The following is a 15916-nucleotide window of genomic DNA, read 5'->3' on the forward strand; positions in this document are numbered from 1 at the left end:
TCACCCTTATCTGAAACAATAGTGTAACATCACAACATAGAAAGACACACTATAAAATATCAATTGAAATGGCTTAACTCAATCAAAAGACATATTAACACCAGTGAACATACACTAAACAAATAAATTTGATCTATGATACAATGTAAATACAAAATAGATAAACTAAGGGAAGAATAATTAAAGTCACATATTATACCTCTGTGAAATGTTAAACAATTTAAGAAAAACAATAGCTTGAACAAAAATATCAGCCATTAGCAATTACTTTAAACACAGGTAAATGAAAATAATTTTGTTGTTAGGTATACGTGTACAGTTCAAATGGAGAAAGGAAATATTTTTACAAAATAAATAATTTTGATGTTTATAGTACGAAGAAGTGAAAATTTATGGTGATACCAAACACTTATCAAAGCTGGTATATAGACCAGATATAACCCTAAATAAGTAAACATTAAATAACAACAAAGCATTACAATCAAAAGTATCAACAGGTCAAATAAACAAGAAAGTACGATTTGAGAGTACTCGCAGTTACTGACAGCTAGTTAAAAGCCAAAAACAATTAATAATAAAAAAATCAAGCATCAGAGACTTAAGATCAACATAAACACATCCCAGGGATTTAGTATTTTAACGTCATGGACAGTCAAAGAAGACATGACTTGTGCAATGCCAAAAATAAATGTTTCGACAGGCAGTAGGATGGTTAGGAGTTAACCTCTTTATATATCAAAATGAACGTGTGTGTGTCTTTATACATCCCGTTTGAAAAGAATACAAATTTAGTTATGTTTTAATTTGCTGATGACAAAATCGATATTAGTGCCAATGTAAACTATATTCAAAGATCTAATTACAACATTGGTAAGATAACCTTTACTAATAAGTTTGTTTAAAGCTTCGATTAGTTTACACGGATCACATAGTGATTTCCGCGCTTTAAGTACAATATTACCGTAAAATTCAGGATGTAAAATACCGTTTTTAATCAGTTTTCTACAGGTACAGCGAAATTTACTAATCAAATATTTGTATCTATGAAAGAATTTAGTAAAAGTTTTACGTAATTTATGGTGACAAAATCCCTGACTTAATAATTTACCAGTGATGCATTGATTACGTTCGTTAAAATCTATGACATCACTACACACACGAGCATAACGAACGAGTTGGGATATATAAACACCGTATGATGGAGCCAAAGGAACATCGCCGTCTAAAAAAGGGCTAAGTACAGATCTGAGAGTACTCGCAGTTACTGACAGCAAGTTCAAAGCCAATAACAACTAATAAAAAAAATCATGCATCTAAGACTAAAATATCAATCAGTACACATCCAACATCCAATGAATTTAGGGTAAAGACGTCATAAAGTATGTCATCTATTTCTCTGTATTTTCTCTTTCTTATAACACGTTTCCCAGCGGCTCTGTATTGAATAAGTGTGAAAGCATGGAAGGCTTCTTCTTGTCTCAACAACTTGATCATGCTGAAGATGTTTGGGTGGGGTGCCTTGACTAACTTCTTCAGTTTTCTATATGTTTTGTTGTTCTAGGACCTTCTGTTTTTGTTTAAAAAATCATAATTTATTCAAATAATGAAATTAATTAAACCTTTGAAGCTAAAGTTGAAAGTGTAGGTTACTATTAAATGTTTAAACTACCTTTTCTTTTAAATAGTTTTTTTCCAGACTTTTAAATGCTTTTACTACTTTTTCTTTTAAATAATTTTTTTTCCAGACTACTAAATGCTTTTACTACCTTTTCTTTTAAATAATTTTATTTTCCAGAAATTCCATATTCGAAACACTTAATTATAACACTTGATACATGTTTTCAAACAAAAAAAAGACAACCATTTTTTTACATAAATTTCATATAAATAATTATTTTTATTAAATTTCCACAGGTAAAGTTACCTGTGACCTTATTAGACACTAATGACTAAAACATCATATTTTGCAATAACAACATCTATTGTTCTTCCCATAATTTCCCATGTAGGAATAGCCAGAATAGTAATATACAAAATGTAGGAATAGCCAGAAGACAGCGTTCGTTCCTTAGTTTTCTGTGTTGTGTTTTGTGTACTGTTGTTTGTTTGTTTGTCGTTTTCTGTTTTATCCATGGCGTTGTCAGTTTATTTTCGACTTATGAGTTTGAATGTCCCTTTAGTATCTTTGCCTCTCTTTGATAAAAGATTTAGTAATCGTGTGGTATAATTAATGTTTCTAATGATTTTAATTAATGAAATATTGCATGAATCAGTTGTTTTGTTTAAGTTTTTGCATCGCTGTATTGGCGATTTCACATTGTACATACAATTCACGGTAGGTTGGCAGGTATGTCAAAAATTTGCTCTCTGGTGGAGAGTTGTCTCATTGGAAATCCTACCACATCTTCTTATTTTTATGTTAGTTTAAAGATACATACCTTTGGAATATGTAAATCTTTTAATCTAATCCACTTCCTTAATATTATAACTTGCTGTTAGTCGAATATCTCCAACAATCCAGTTTCATGATTCTCAAACGGTAAAAGTGACAACAACAAAAATGAAAATTAAGCTTTTTTCAGTGGTCCAAACATTCCATTAAAATGTCAGTCAGTTGCAAGAAGGGTTCTACTTTTATTATCCGAAACCACAACATTTTGAATTTTTCCAACAATCAGGTACAATAACTCTGGAACGGAACAAGTGAAAACGACAAGAATCAAACTTAATCTGCTTTAAAATGGTCCAAAACATTCCATTTAACAATAAATTATAAGAAAGGATTTCTCCATTTGATATCAAGATTTCGTACAATCTTGAATATTTCCACCAAGAAAGTATAATAACACTGTAACAGTAAAAGTGAAAACGACGAAAATCGACCATACCTTGTCTTAAGCGGTCCGAAACATTCCTTTAAAATTTCAGCAAATTTAAAAGGGGATTCTCAATGTTTTATCCGGAAACCACTAATATTTTAATTTTTCCAACAATCAAGCACCATATCTGTGCAACGGTATAAGTGAAAACGACGAAAATCAAACTTTAACTGTCTTTTGTGGTCAAAAATTTTCTTTTCAAATTTCAATTTATTTCATAAAAACGGTTCTCTATTTGTCATCTTGAAACCAAAACTATGACGAACGAACGAACATGAAGATTCCTATTCACCCTATGTTTTCGAGGACTTAGATCTTAAATTGGATAACACAAAAATCGTTTGATCTGTTAAGTTATTGATTATGTCCTATTCCTGATTGTGACATTTTGACTGGTCGTGATTCGCATGGCGTTCGATGCATATCAGGAAACTATTACCCTGTCTTGCATCTTTTGGAGTTCACGAAATTCCATCATTTTTTTTTTTTTTTTTTAATTTTAACGTTGCTTTGCGTCTTCTTATTGGATTTATGAGATTTGAACATCGGTAAACTACTGTCGCAAATTTGGTATCACACCGTCAATGTCTGGAATTTAGTCAGTTAGAATCTTTATTTTTAGGTTGGTCTGTAGTTCCTCTTTGTGGTAGTATTTAGTGGTCTAGAGTTCTGAAAGTAAAATATTGATACAAAATGATAAAGAATTTACGAACGTTTTTTGACTAGATGGTTTCGGGTTATATGGTAACCTTTTGGCTAAGGCCATGGCTCATATCTATTTTGTTCAGAAATTATGTGTAAAATTTAAAAAAACAGGCTTCAAGATTTTTACTATGTTTGACATTTCATTGATCAAATATTGCCGTTTTTCACATCTCCTCCTTTTGGGAAACATTTCTAAGATATCTTCCACTTAATATTCGTTTGCATAATACATTTACTCAAAATACAATTAAGTAATACTTCACCGAGAACAAAAAGATGTTTATTAAGTTTTGATAGGTAAAATGTTTGGTGATTTGATTACATTTTAAGAAACCAAACACTGTAAAATGTAATGACTTATTCAATTATATTAGTTAAGATGTATAAGTTAGAATAGACAAATTTTGTAAAATTATATTATCTTTTGTCATTTAATGCCATTCAGGAATAAAATGTCTAATGTGGATAAAATGTTTTACCCTTAATTTAATATCTCTAGAAGACTTTCAATCCTGGATGAACATAAGGTAAGCAATAACATATTTGGTTTCCATGTTTTATATTTTATACTTTACAGTACATAATTATAAGCACAATGTATCTTTGCTATTGCACTTTGTAAAAATAATATGAAATTAGGTAATTCTTTTACATGAATTGTACGTCACACTCAATGCATTTTGTTTGTTCTGTAAATGTTCGTTTTCACACATCCCAGTTGGGGTCTGTTAGAAATGAAAGTTACATAAGAGTTTGTTGGGTGTATATCCATTGTGCAGTACGGGATGTAACGAGACACTACATGTTCCGTGCCATCGAAATTATAACTTAAACTGCACCGTGTTTGAAGTTTCAAACTCGCAGTAGAAACATATGTTTCGACTTCTCGATGACTAAGATTCCCCCTGGATTGTTCCTGGTCATGAGGAAAGCAAGTGGCGTCAATAGTGAATCAAGAAGTTCTTATCCTAGTTACAAAAGCTTCAATTCCTTCTACGTTTAAGAACATAGCTTGTTCAGAGTTTCTGTAATGCATGGGTCTCATTCTCAATATGCCTATAGAATATGTAACTAGACGTTGACTAAAAGTGTCCTCAATGTCCTTAATGTTCTAATGTAGAGATTGCAAATCTGTTTATTCAAACAGTAGTGTTGCAATCACTTGAATTTACATTTTATCAATTAACGTAACAAAACACACATTAAAGTCAATGTGAAGATAGTACAATACAAGGGAGTTGAACAACAGTTTGAATATAAGTTTGCATTTCAAAAGAACCTAGGAATGAATTTAGGTGATCGGGTGTCTTTTTTCTGAGCATCCCTTCTGGGCATGTTGCAAAAATACTTTTTTGGTTTAAAAATATTTTACAAAGTATCATTCAATATACAACAGAAACATCTAAACCTTGAAAATTAAAGATTAACCTACAAAAAAATTAGGTGTTGTTAAGTGTATAAAGATTTTCAGAAAACTCCTTTTAAAATCAAGGGCAGATAATTATACTGAATTTGATAGGAAAATTTGTGTTTTTTTTTATTTTTCAAGAAAATAAGGTCCATGACCCCTATTATTATTAGATATTTTGAAAGTATTTATGAAAAGACATTCTCTCATTGAATTTTGTCCAATTCTATCGTTAAATGTTTCCTCAATAAGGAAAAGAAAAGTTTCCCTTATATAACCCATTTAAAATAACTGTGATTTCGTTCATTTCAGTGTAACTTAACAAAAAAACAGGGTCCGTGACCCCAAGTTTTTATATTCAAATTTGAAATTACATTCACCCATAAGTCTTTTACAGAAGTTTAAGAAAAATCTATCGTCGAACATTTGGACACCCAAGCAACCATAAACGCCGAGAAGAGGTAATAAGCAAATTAATGCATTGTCATAATACAATATACAATTATGAACAATTTATTTGGTTAATGTCATCTGAGTCTGAAAATGTTAATATGTCAGTGTCAAGATTTATAAGTACTTGTTTTGAAATAAGAGAAAATTTGCATTCCAGTAACTAACTAAATATACATGTAGTAGTGCTGTTACAGTAGTTTATTTATTTTTATGTATTAGAGAGGGTTAATATTCTATTTTATTTATTTTCAAACACCATCTGGTATGGAGTATGGTTATTTAATCATTTATTTTTAAGGTAATATATCTTAAAAATTACTGTATAATTAATACTATATATATATATGTATATGCTCGGAAACGGGCCCTTTAATTGGATTCAATAAATATTCTTATTCTTATTCTTAAGGGCTCGGTAGTAAAATAAAAAAAAAAACATTTTACGCTTCATAAGATTCTCACTAAAACCAATGATAAAATATGTCGCTGAATTTTGTTCAAAAGACTTTTGTCATTTCGAGGCCTTTCATAGCTTGCTATATGGTATCGGGTTTGCTCATTGTTGAAGGCCTTATGCTGACTTATAGTTGCTAACTTCTACGTCATCTGGTCTCTGGTGTGTAAAAGTAACAAATATAATAAGTATACTATTGTTGTTTTATCAATTCATCTTGAATGTTTTGCTTCAACACTAAAGAAAATTGACACACCGGTCCGTAACATATTTCTGTCGTATTTGTTACAGGACTGAACATTTAGTACCAGACTTTAGATTGGTAAGCTTAACCTTGTGACACATTTTATGTACACTCTTATGTACTTTCTTTTTAGGCCCCTGTATGACAAAATGAGAATTATTTCAAAATATGATTGATGCTACAATGATAGAAAAATAAATATGACAGGCAGCAACAAACGACAACCTCTAAGATGAAGGTTCCTGGCTTGGGAAAGAATATGACGGGTATATATATATATATATATATACAAGTCTAAATTGAAAACAACGTTCAAACCTATGATTGCGTTGGATAAAAACCGCAATTTTTATACGTGTGCATGCAAAACAAATTTCTTGTTAGAGGGGTCTAAATACAGCACAAACAACATTTTCCAAAAGACCAAAAAAGTGAAAAAGTATATTTTAACAAAACGCATTTGACTAACAGGTCGAACAACAAATGTTCTTAAACCATGCTGACTATATATATATACATGTAAAGTAATTCACGCTTTTTGTACATAAAATATATATCAACAACTCTTTCAAGGGTTTTCATGTGGCCTCTTACAAAGCAAGTTACTGCCCTTATCAAATATACCGTGTTTTCCTAGTGTCATTCCAAATAATTATCCTTTCTTGGTCTAGATAACCCATTTTGCTAAAATAATTCTTTTGTATTTGTTTAAGCCCTGAATACGCAAGCAATATTTGTCTCTTGACGTAAAGTAAACAACAAACTATTTTAGATCCGTTTAATCATTACTCAAGGGAGCTACCATTTGATTAATAGGGGGAGGCTAGGATGAAATTTGAAAAAAAGGCAGGACAGGAGTTTCGGGAAAAAAAGGCAGGATGAGCAACTTGGCAAAACAAAAACAGGTAGGATGACAATTTAAGTACAAAAAGTCTAGATAAACTAATAAAAAAAAGGCAGGACCGAATAGAGTGAAAAATAAAAAGACAGGACAGAGATTACAACTAAAAAAAATGCAGGAGAAAATTTTTCATCCTAGCCTCCCCCCCCCTAAAAATCAAATGGTAGCTCCCTTATATAATGCGACACCCTTAGGGTGATCATAATCATATATGAAAAGCCATTATTTGCTGAACAAAATCTCGAGAATTTTCATAAATTATTACTTTTGTTCTAAAAACCGTACGTTCTTATCTTTGTACATGTGTCTCGGTGTCGTTAGATATTGTTATACTCCAATAGAAACAACGCTTTAATGAATAAAAAAAAATTAAGCATCACCAAATAATCATTCCACGTTATCTGTTAAATTGAAGGAGTCAAGGTCCATCCATTTCCTCTAAAACAACAACAAATTCCGTGAAAACAGACATTGAGACATATCGTAAAGATAACAACGCAGAAACAATTGCGAAGTTTAAATACTGTGCCATCAGATTATCTTCATTAAATATACTTTGTATAGAACATAAGCACTGTAGAATAAAATAACAATGACAGATTTGATTAAAGAACAATGTGTATTGAAGTTTTATCACAATAATATCGGACGTACAACATCTATGACCTAACGAATATCATATGTCATGCATTGAACTATGTCAATATAAATATATTTATTCTATACGTAGGTCATGCTTTTTCCAGTCATGACGGCATCTGTCAAGAGAATCTGTAAAGAAGAATTTCAGTTTCAGTCATTTGGATTTGACCATGAATCTCCTCATCTTTTCGTGCTTGCTAAAGTAAGTAGGTTGTCTTTTCTTCGGTGATTTTTATCAAATCAAATTGTGTGTGTGTCTGTGTGTGTGTAAAAATGCTTTTATATGTATATTAAAAAAAAGTAATATGTTTTGTACATTTCAGCATTTTTAATCGTAATATCAATTACTTCTAGTTTTTTTCCAAATTAATTGTGCAGAGATAATTGAAAATATCTGATATAGTCTATCTTTATTCTTACGGGCACTGGGTAATTTTTTTTGTTATTCTGGATGTTCACAGGCAATATGGGCTCGTATTCCCTGTCAGTGTTTTATATCACCTGAACCGTCAGACAGGGAATATGAGCCCATATACCCAGTGAAGGCTACATAACAATTATATTACGGTATACTGGAATGTCCTAGTTTTAACATTAATTACCACTTTGGTCTTCCTTGTTGTACAGGGTATATGGGCTCATATACCTCTAAAGGACGAAATATTTGCCACTAGACTTTATGCAACCAATAACCAATCAGTCATACGTATACCCTCTAAAGGTAATCAATCAAATTGCATGATTAGTCAAATTATTTCACTCCAGTATAATAAAATTTTATACCATTTACTAAGAAAAAAACAAATAAATATGAGTCGATTTAGCAGATGATTATTTTTTATACATTCATGCAGGTTTGTTCAATTCAAAAATTTTGACATCTTATTATAAGTAGTATTTGTTTTTCTTAATAACATTAAACGTAAAGCAAATCCTATTAAATGTGTCGGTATTATCTTAAGCAGTCCCATAGTTCGCATCTTTATGATCGCGATTGTACATTTGTTATACCACGTGTAATCGGATCTTTTTAAAAAGTTTAATTGCATGACTGATATTACGAAAAACTTGTATAGTAGTTTAAATTGTTTGAAAGGTTTCCAGTTTGATTCGTGATACTACATCTGACTTGAAGGCGTACTCAATCCTGATGAAAGTGTTTTGTGGGATGAATAATTTTTAAAAGATGAAATAGAAATGCTTGAAGTACTAAATATACAATAACGTTTTGGTAGTTGTTCGTGTGCAGAATTGGGGCATTCTGTGAAATTTTGAGTATAATGTGATATGTACTTCCACTTATAAATTACAAGACGAACAAGTATTGATAGTTTTTTTTCGAAGTCGAGTAGTCCTCCATGTTGTGATTTAAGCTATATATACGTAAAAGGCGTTTGTTGGGTGAATTATGTATCTAGTAGGAGTGCGAGTTACACCGAACCACAAGTTTTTCGATTTATTATCTGCATCGGTATTTGGGGATTTTAAGGAGGTTTTATTCTTTGATTTTGCAAATGATTTATTATTTATGTATTATATTTATATGACTTACATAATGTACATGTAATAAAACTTTCTAAAAATCGTGCGTCGTGAGCTCTGTCCTGAATTTTCCTTTATTGGAAACGCTCAACCTGCACATTTGAAAGTCAAGGATGTTTAAATACGTAGAAACGTTTAGAGGTATATGATCAAATTCTGAACATCTGTAATTTATAATTTGTATGAATAAAATAGGTAGCAAATGACTCCTTGTTATATACTTTGTCATTATTCATTTTTGTCGTCCTGAACATGCATGAAATATTTGCCACTAGACGTTAAGCAACCAACAATCAATCAATCATTATTCATTATGGAAAACAACATCTGATTTTATTCGAACGAAATGATTGAAAAAAATAACATCAAATTTGATTGCAAACTTCAGTTAAATAATAAATTGGCTTACACCATAGATTACTCGGGCTAATTTGTACTTAGAAGTATGTACTACTCTGTTCAGATCATTCTTCGTTAGCTTTCAATGATGATCGCAAGTTGATTATGTAATACAGTTTTAGAAAACATAAAACTCTCTTTATTGAATAAATTAATGTTGATAACTGTGTATTTTAAATCTATACATGGGTTATATAATTCAAGTATATTATGATGTATTTTTATTGTGTTTTAGTGCGGTCCAAGACTGCTGTATCCAATATGGACACTGATCTGGTTTTTCTACCACTTACTTTGGTTCATTCTGGAACCTTATTTTATTTATGGAGTGGATGGGTCATCAGAAAATACAAATTATTTGCTATACTTTACTAACTGGGGATACATGATCCTTGGGTTTTCTAATTTGATGGACGCCATTTCAACGGTTTATGTTCATTATAAAAGACCAGTGCTAATAAGCAAAGAGTATAAATTAAAAGGTAAGTGTTAAAAGTCACAAAAAAAAAAAACAAATCGGGCTTAAGGTGTTATACACCAGACGAATGTTTCGTCTACTCTACTCAAGATTAATCGCTCGAATCGGAACAGTTTGATGGACAGATCAATATAGAAGTTTAGAAAAAACATTGAAAACAGTCAATTTCAAAAAGTTGTGTAAATTCGTAATGGAACTCGAGAGCCCTAAGATATATCAACATTGAAAAACTTTTAAAAGTTTTAGCATAAAAGATATACACTTCGACATTTAAGGAGAAAAAATGGACCAACCTTCATTGCAATCCATTTGCACACAAAATGTTATTTAAAAAATCAGGTGGGTTTAAATAAATTCCTGTTTTTATCGGTAATCATGTCAATCAGTAAGTAACCTGGTTCCATGACTTGTGTATGAAATTGATTATAATTTGTGGAGAAAATTTTCAATCTTCAAGGTTTTCTGTAAAACGACATTTCAACTAATGAATTCAGTTTAAACAAATGAAAACGTATACATTTTGTACTGCATGTATGTTTTCATACCACATTTAATTTGGCTTGGAACATTTTTTTATTTATATTTGTATTTTTTTATCATTTAAGACTATTGAAAAATAAAAGTAAAGTAAAAATTGTCTTTAACTTTTTTGTGTCGTTGGCCTATGGATAATTGCCTCAATGTAATATTCCCTATCTTTCCTTTTTAAACTTGAAACGGCATCTTTAAAAAACTTGGTTTAACAATGCCCTATAAGTTGATGATGATGATGGATGGCTGTTTAACGTCCAGTGGCAAATTAAATGCATATTTAGGACAAGCACATGATAATGTGATGTGAATATGTTATATGCTTTGTACAGACTGACACGCTGAGCTGGCTTTTTAACGTTATGGTCCACAAGGTTACACACATTCCACATGAGAAGCGGTGAAGCAGTAAATTTTCAAGTCTTTGGTTTGACCCAGCCGGGGTTCAATCCCACGGCTTCTATAAGCTTGTTGATTTCGTTAAATTTCTTGTGCGCTATACGTCCAAATAATGCCAAACTTGGTTGGATAATGGTCATGGGACGAAGAAGACTCCTAATGATTTGAAGGTTATTTGGTCAAATGTTAAGGCACCAGCAGTTATAACTGATAGACTAAAATTTTTTCAAAATTTTGTTATTTTGGATTATATCTATTTAACCATATGTCAAAACTTTTCAAAATTTTGTTTGATAATAACCCAAAAGGTGAAGAAAATACCTATTGATATTGAGGTCAGAGGTAAAGGTCACAACATCTTTAATGGGATATAGAATATGAAAGAAATTTATGTTTCCAGACAATATCTGTTTAGCCATAAATTGGATCCCTAGAGATTTTCATGTCACTGGGGCAAAGATCTTATTAGTAGACTGAAATGTATTTTTTTCATATAATATTTTTAACCAAACATGAAATCATTACTACAGTTAGTAAGGTAATATTAGAGTCAAATTTTAGTAAGTATACTGTCAAAAACAGTGTTTCTACAACTGCGTATCCGTAATAATCGCATCTCTGCTGCTACATCCAAAGGCACTTCTATAGTTTAATTCTTCCTAATTTGTGATTTATCCGATGATATACATCGTCCATACTACATCTTGGGCCTTGCATACCTTTTGAAAACTGTTATCAACGTCTTTTATTTTATCGTGATTTCATTCAATATATGGACGTTGTAAGCATGTAAGTTTACATCACTTCCTCTAATTAGTCCAAGAAAAATGAATACTGTGACAGCTCTTCCGTAGTAAGGAGAACATTCCACAGAAGTGTATTAAGTGGTTTAATTAAGGAGAAAATTACTCTAGAAAAGTAATAAATAAATTTTAATGAACGAATATACAAGTTCGTGATTTTCGAATAAATTATCTTCATATTGTGTTTTCTTTCTTATAGATTTAGGAATATACATTTGTATGAAGATCAATCTTAACATAAAAAATGGTTATCTCAATTATAACGTGAAAACTTAACGATTCCACTGTAGCCAATACATGTATTTCGGTGTAACATTTTAATAAATTGAAAACTCCGCGAAAAATTCTTCTCGTCTTTGGCACATCAACAGTTTGGCGTCATAGGTAAGCTTCCGGCGTTATAGGTCAGCTTCCGGTGTCAAACGTAAATATTTGACGAGCAGAAAAGGTGAAAAATGTGACTATTTTGATTCTTACAGAAGAGATCTTATACCAATATTTGATAATTTACGTTATTTCAAATCGGTTAAACTTAGTTACAGACAAGTAAATCGTCAGTGATTTAATCCCTAAAAAATATATAGTTGTTTCCCTCTGTAAATAGACCTTATCGCTATTTGGAAATCTGAGCCGCTTGGCCCGAGAATCTGCGCCGCTTGAACTATTGACGTCATACAACAATCACTTTTCTATTGTGGCGTCAGATATTTTCTATTGTGACGTCAAAATTTTACGGGAACCTTTGTGATGTCCAGTAATGGCGGACAAATAGCGATAAGGTGTGTATCCAGAGTACCTTCGGAACCAAACTCCGAAACAGTGGTGACATCTGGCTACGCTTCTTTACATTTTAGAGAAAGGGAAGTATGACCCGAACGATAACGCTGTATGGAGTTTGCTTCGGAACATACACAAATAAAGTTTTGTTGTCAAATACCGAACGGGAACATGACTTCGTCAACACTTTTCCACGTTTTATAGATATGAGGAATGTCAACACCTTACGTAATTAAGGTAGATGGGGTGTCTTCCTCTATCTTGGATTTTGAAATACCAGAAAACAATTGGTCTAGATCTTTAATAAAAGGTGCAAATTTTGAGAGTAGTAGGTAATTCATGTGTAAGAATTTTCATTTCAATATAGAAAATGACACATTTTATCATATTTATGGTTGTATTTTACAAAAAAAAGAATACTTTTGTTTGATTCTATTTTTTCCAACTTTGCCACATAAGGGGAGGCAACTCAAATGTAAGGGCAGATAATTCAGATAAAGTTACTTTTACAATAGAATGTGTTAGGAATTTACCTATTTTATTTTGTAGCAAGAAAACGGGTCCCGTGACCCCATTTTTTCTTTTTCTTATCTGAAAGCATACTATTAAAGCTATCTTCTCATATTTTATCTCAAAATTCTATGGTGTAGTTTTCGTTTTATGGCAGAAAATTGGGTTTTTCATGCATAATCTATACAAAATCTGTCAATTTTGCACAACCTGTAGCGTGAAAATAAGCCCCGTGACCCATTCTTTTTATTATTTTTTTTTAAAAAGCATGATATAAACTACATTTTGGCAAATTATTAAAAAATTCTATGGATTATAATTGAGACACCCCATCTACCTTAAGTTTGAAAAAAGTAAAATAACAGAATGTAAAGTAGGTATGCTCTAAAAGGAGAAAGGGTATTGTAAAAAAAAATCATAGTCATTTTTTTGTTTATTTTAGATGATAGACTGCCTTGGTATTTACGGTTTAGCTGGTTTCTATTCGAGACTAGTAATACAATCGCTATAACAGTTACTATAGGACTTTATAGTATTCACATACCAAGTAAGTTTTATTACCTACAACAATTTTACAACACAAAAAGCCGTAAGAGGTCTTTGTAAGAGGAAGTTGAGGTGGACAGGTAAAGTTATGATTGGTTTTTTTTTCTGCTGGCAAATTTGGTTGAGCTATTTTTTATTTATTATGTCTTTGGTTATCATAATTGGGTGTTTGAAGAAATTTTTGAAAAATTTTAATTAATTATTTCTTCAGATTGGTTGATAAAAAAAGGATTATGATGGTATTCTAAAACAACTTATGCTGTTGATATATGGAGTCAAGCTAACATGTTGTTATTGCATAGAATATTTTATATTCTAACAAAGTTGTATTGTTTTGTAGCTAAAGATCCTCCGAGTATTGAGTTCCACGCAATTAATACTGTTTATGTAGTACTCAACCTATTTGTAAGTGCAAAACCAGTGCGAGTACTTCACTTAATATATCCAATGATTTTTGCTGGAATTTACATATTATTTACAGTCGTGTATCAGCCAGTGGCAAACAATACTGCTATATATTCAGAGTTAGACTGGAATGAGGAGAGTCAAACTATTGCAGCACTATTTGTTACAGTTGTTATTGTAGTTCCTCTGATGCATGTATCACTGTATGCATTTTATGTTACGAAAACTATCATTCATGCGAAACTCTGCAGAAAAAGAAAATTAAAAGAAGTGTACAACCTGGACATAGGGAGTGACATCTCAGACGAACCTATTGAATCAGATAACGAAGAAAGTATCGGCAATGAAACCAACAGATCAACAGTATCTGTAGATGATGGTGCCGTTGAAACAAATACCGAAGTTAATAGTGAAGACCACAGTAACAGTGCATTAAAGTCGGAGATTGGCGGAGAGAAAGAAACATTAGAACTAAATAATACTCAGCAAGCCGGTCAAGAGTTTGATAAGGTGGAAGAGAAAAAGAAATTTTTCGTTTGTGATATAGACTACGAGAAGGTGCATCCATGGACGATAAATTGGAAAATAGGAGTAGTAGCTAAACGATAAATATCACAAATTCAAAATGTCAGGATAAATCATTTATAATTGAAAACATACCATCAGAATGACACAATAATAATTTCAGTAATATTTACTTATATTTTTGTCATTTTGTGTTTTTTAGCTGGTGTAGTGGATTTCCTTTATTAACCATTCTTCTTAAAGTTGTCTGTATTGTTTCTTCCTTATTTACCATCACCCAACCAGGTCCATGTAGCCAACATTTTCTGATTTATTATTTATCATATGGTTATCAAAAGTTAACCAAACTCGCTTAAAACCAGAAATTAAAGGAATTGTTACTAACCCTAGACAATGTCGTGTTAATTTTTTGCATGTAAGAACGATGTGAGCACACACGCACAATTGAATTCCAAAGAGCTAGAAAATAAAGAGAAAACAAAATAGTCTCTATTTAATTAGTTGTTAAGGTATATGAACCATTTAGAAATTTTATGAAGGTATTAAGAAATTATACAATCAAATGACACGACTGAAGCCTTATATAAAAATACTGTTTCCTGAGTTTGCCGAGAAAATCTTGTGTTGTGTCTGAATTCAAGATCATGTTGCCAATTATGGTATTGATTTTTTTTATTAAGGACAGGTATACTAAACATCAAAAACGACAGGAGAAAAAAAATTGAGACTTCCATACAACATGTACTTAATAATAGCATGTGATTAAAAAAAAACGTCTGCTAGCTCATTTGCGAATTGCCGGTAACATATCTACATACTATAGAATTTAAACAGAAAATCACAGTTATTTGACAAAATAGATATAATTTGATTGGTTATTTCTTGACATTTCTTTACTAGCTCGGACTTGAAATGTATTCAGTACCAGTTACTTGCAATTTCACGTACATCATCTATGCAATCCTAATAAAAATTTAGCAACGAAATCTGCGACAATTAGGACATAATAAATAAAATTACTTCGTCCTTAGCACCGGAATCTTAAAAAATTTCTATTAAATGTGTTGTATTAAAATTTTGTCTTTATCAATATATATTAGAGTTTTTTCATTGCAATGTCCATATTTATGAACATATATAATTTAAATCATTAATTTAGTTTATTTATAAAGGTATTGTCTCAAATTGAAGCTTAGTGAGTTTGGGAAGAGTTGTTATAGTAAAATTATGAATTGCTAAAGACAAAAATAATTTGGTTAATATGAATTTGGAAGTTTGAATGTTTTATTAATTTTTAAAAGGTCTCCTTTGTATG

General features: G+C 31.1%; 1 protein-coding gene across 1 annotated transcript; it reads left to right on the top strand.

Annotated features, from left to right (window-relative positions):
• The first annotated feature begins 7753 nt into the window (after positions 1–7753).
• On the top strand, positions 7754–14847 carry LOC127726555 (protein rolling stone-like). The gene is made up of 4 exons (XM_052233951.1): positions 7754–7888; positions 9863–10109; positions 13568–13672; positions 14012–14847. The coding sequence occupies exons 1-4, from the start codon at positions 7778–7780 to the stop codon at positions 14683–14685; spliced, it is 1137 nt and encodes a 378-aa protein (XP_052089911.1). The 5' UTR covers positions 7754–7777; the 3' UTR covers positions 14686–14847.
• The last annotated feature ends 1069 nt before the right edge of the window (positions 14848–15916 follow it).

This window comes from Mytilus californianus, unplaced genomic scaffold, assembly GCF_021869535.1.
Source record: "Mytilus californianus isolate M0D057914Y unplaced genomic scaffold, xbMytCali1.0.p SCAF_1, whole genome shotgun sequence".
NCBI lineage: Eukaryota > Metazoa > Mollusca > Bivalvia > Mytilida > Mytilidae > Mytilus > Mytilus californianus.

Coding starts and splice junctions, on each gene's coding strand:
- LOC127726555 (XM_052233951.1), top strand. CDS start 7,778: ATGCTTTTTCCAGTCATGACGGCATCTGTCAAGAGAATCTGTAAAGAA. Junction 7,889..9,862: donor ATCTTTTCGTGCTTGCTAAA/GTAAGTAGGTTG, acceptor ATTGTGTTTTAG/TGCGGTCCAAGACTGCTGTA. Junction 10,110..13,567: donor CAAAGAGTATAAATTAAAAG/GTAAGTGTTAAA, acceptor TGTTTATTTTAG/ATGATAGACTGCCTTGGTAT.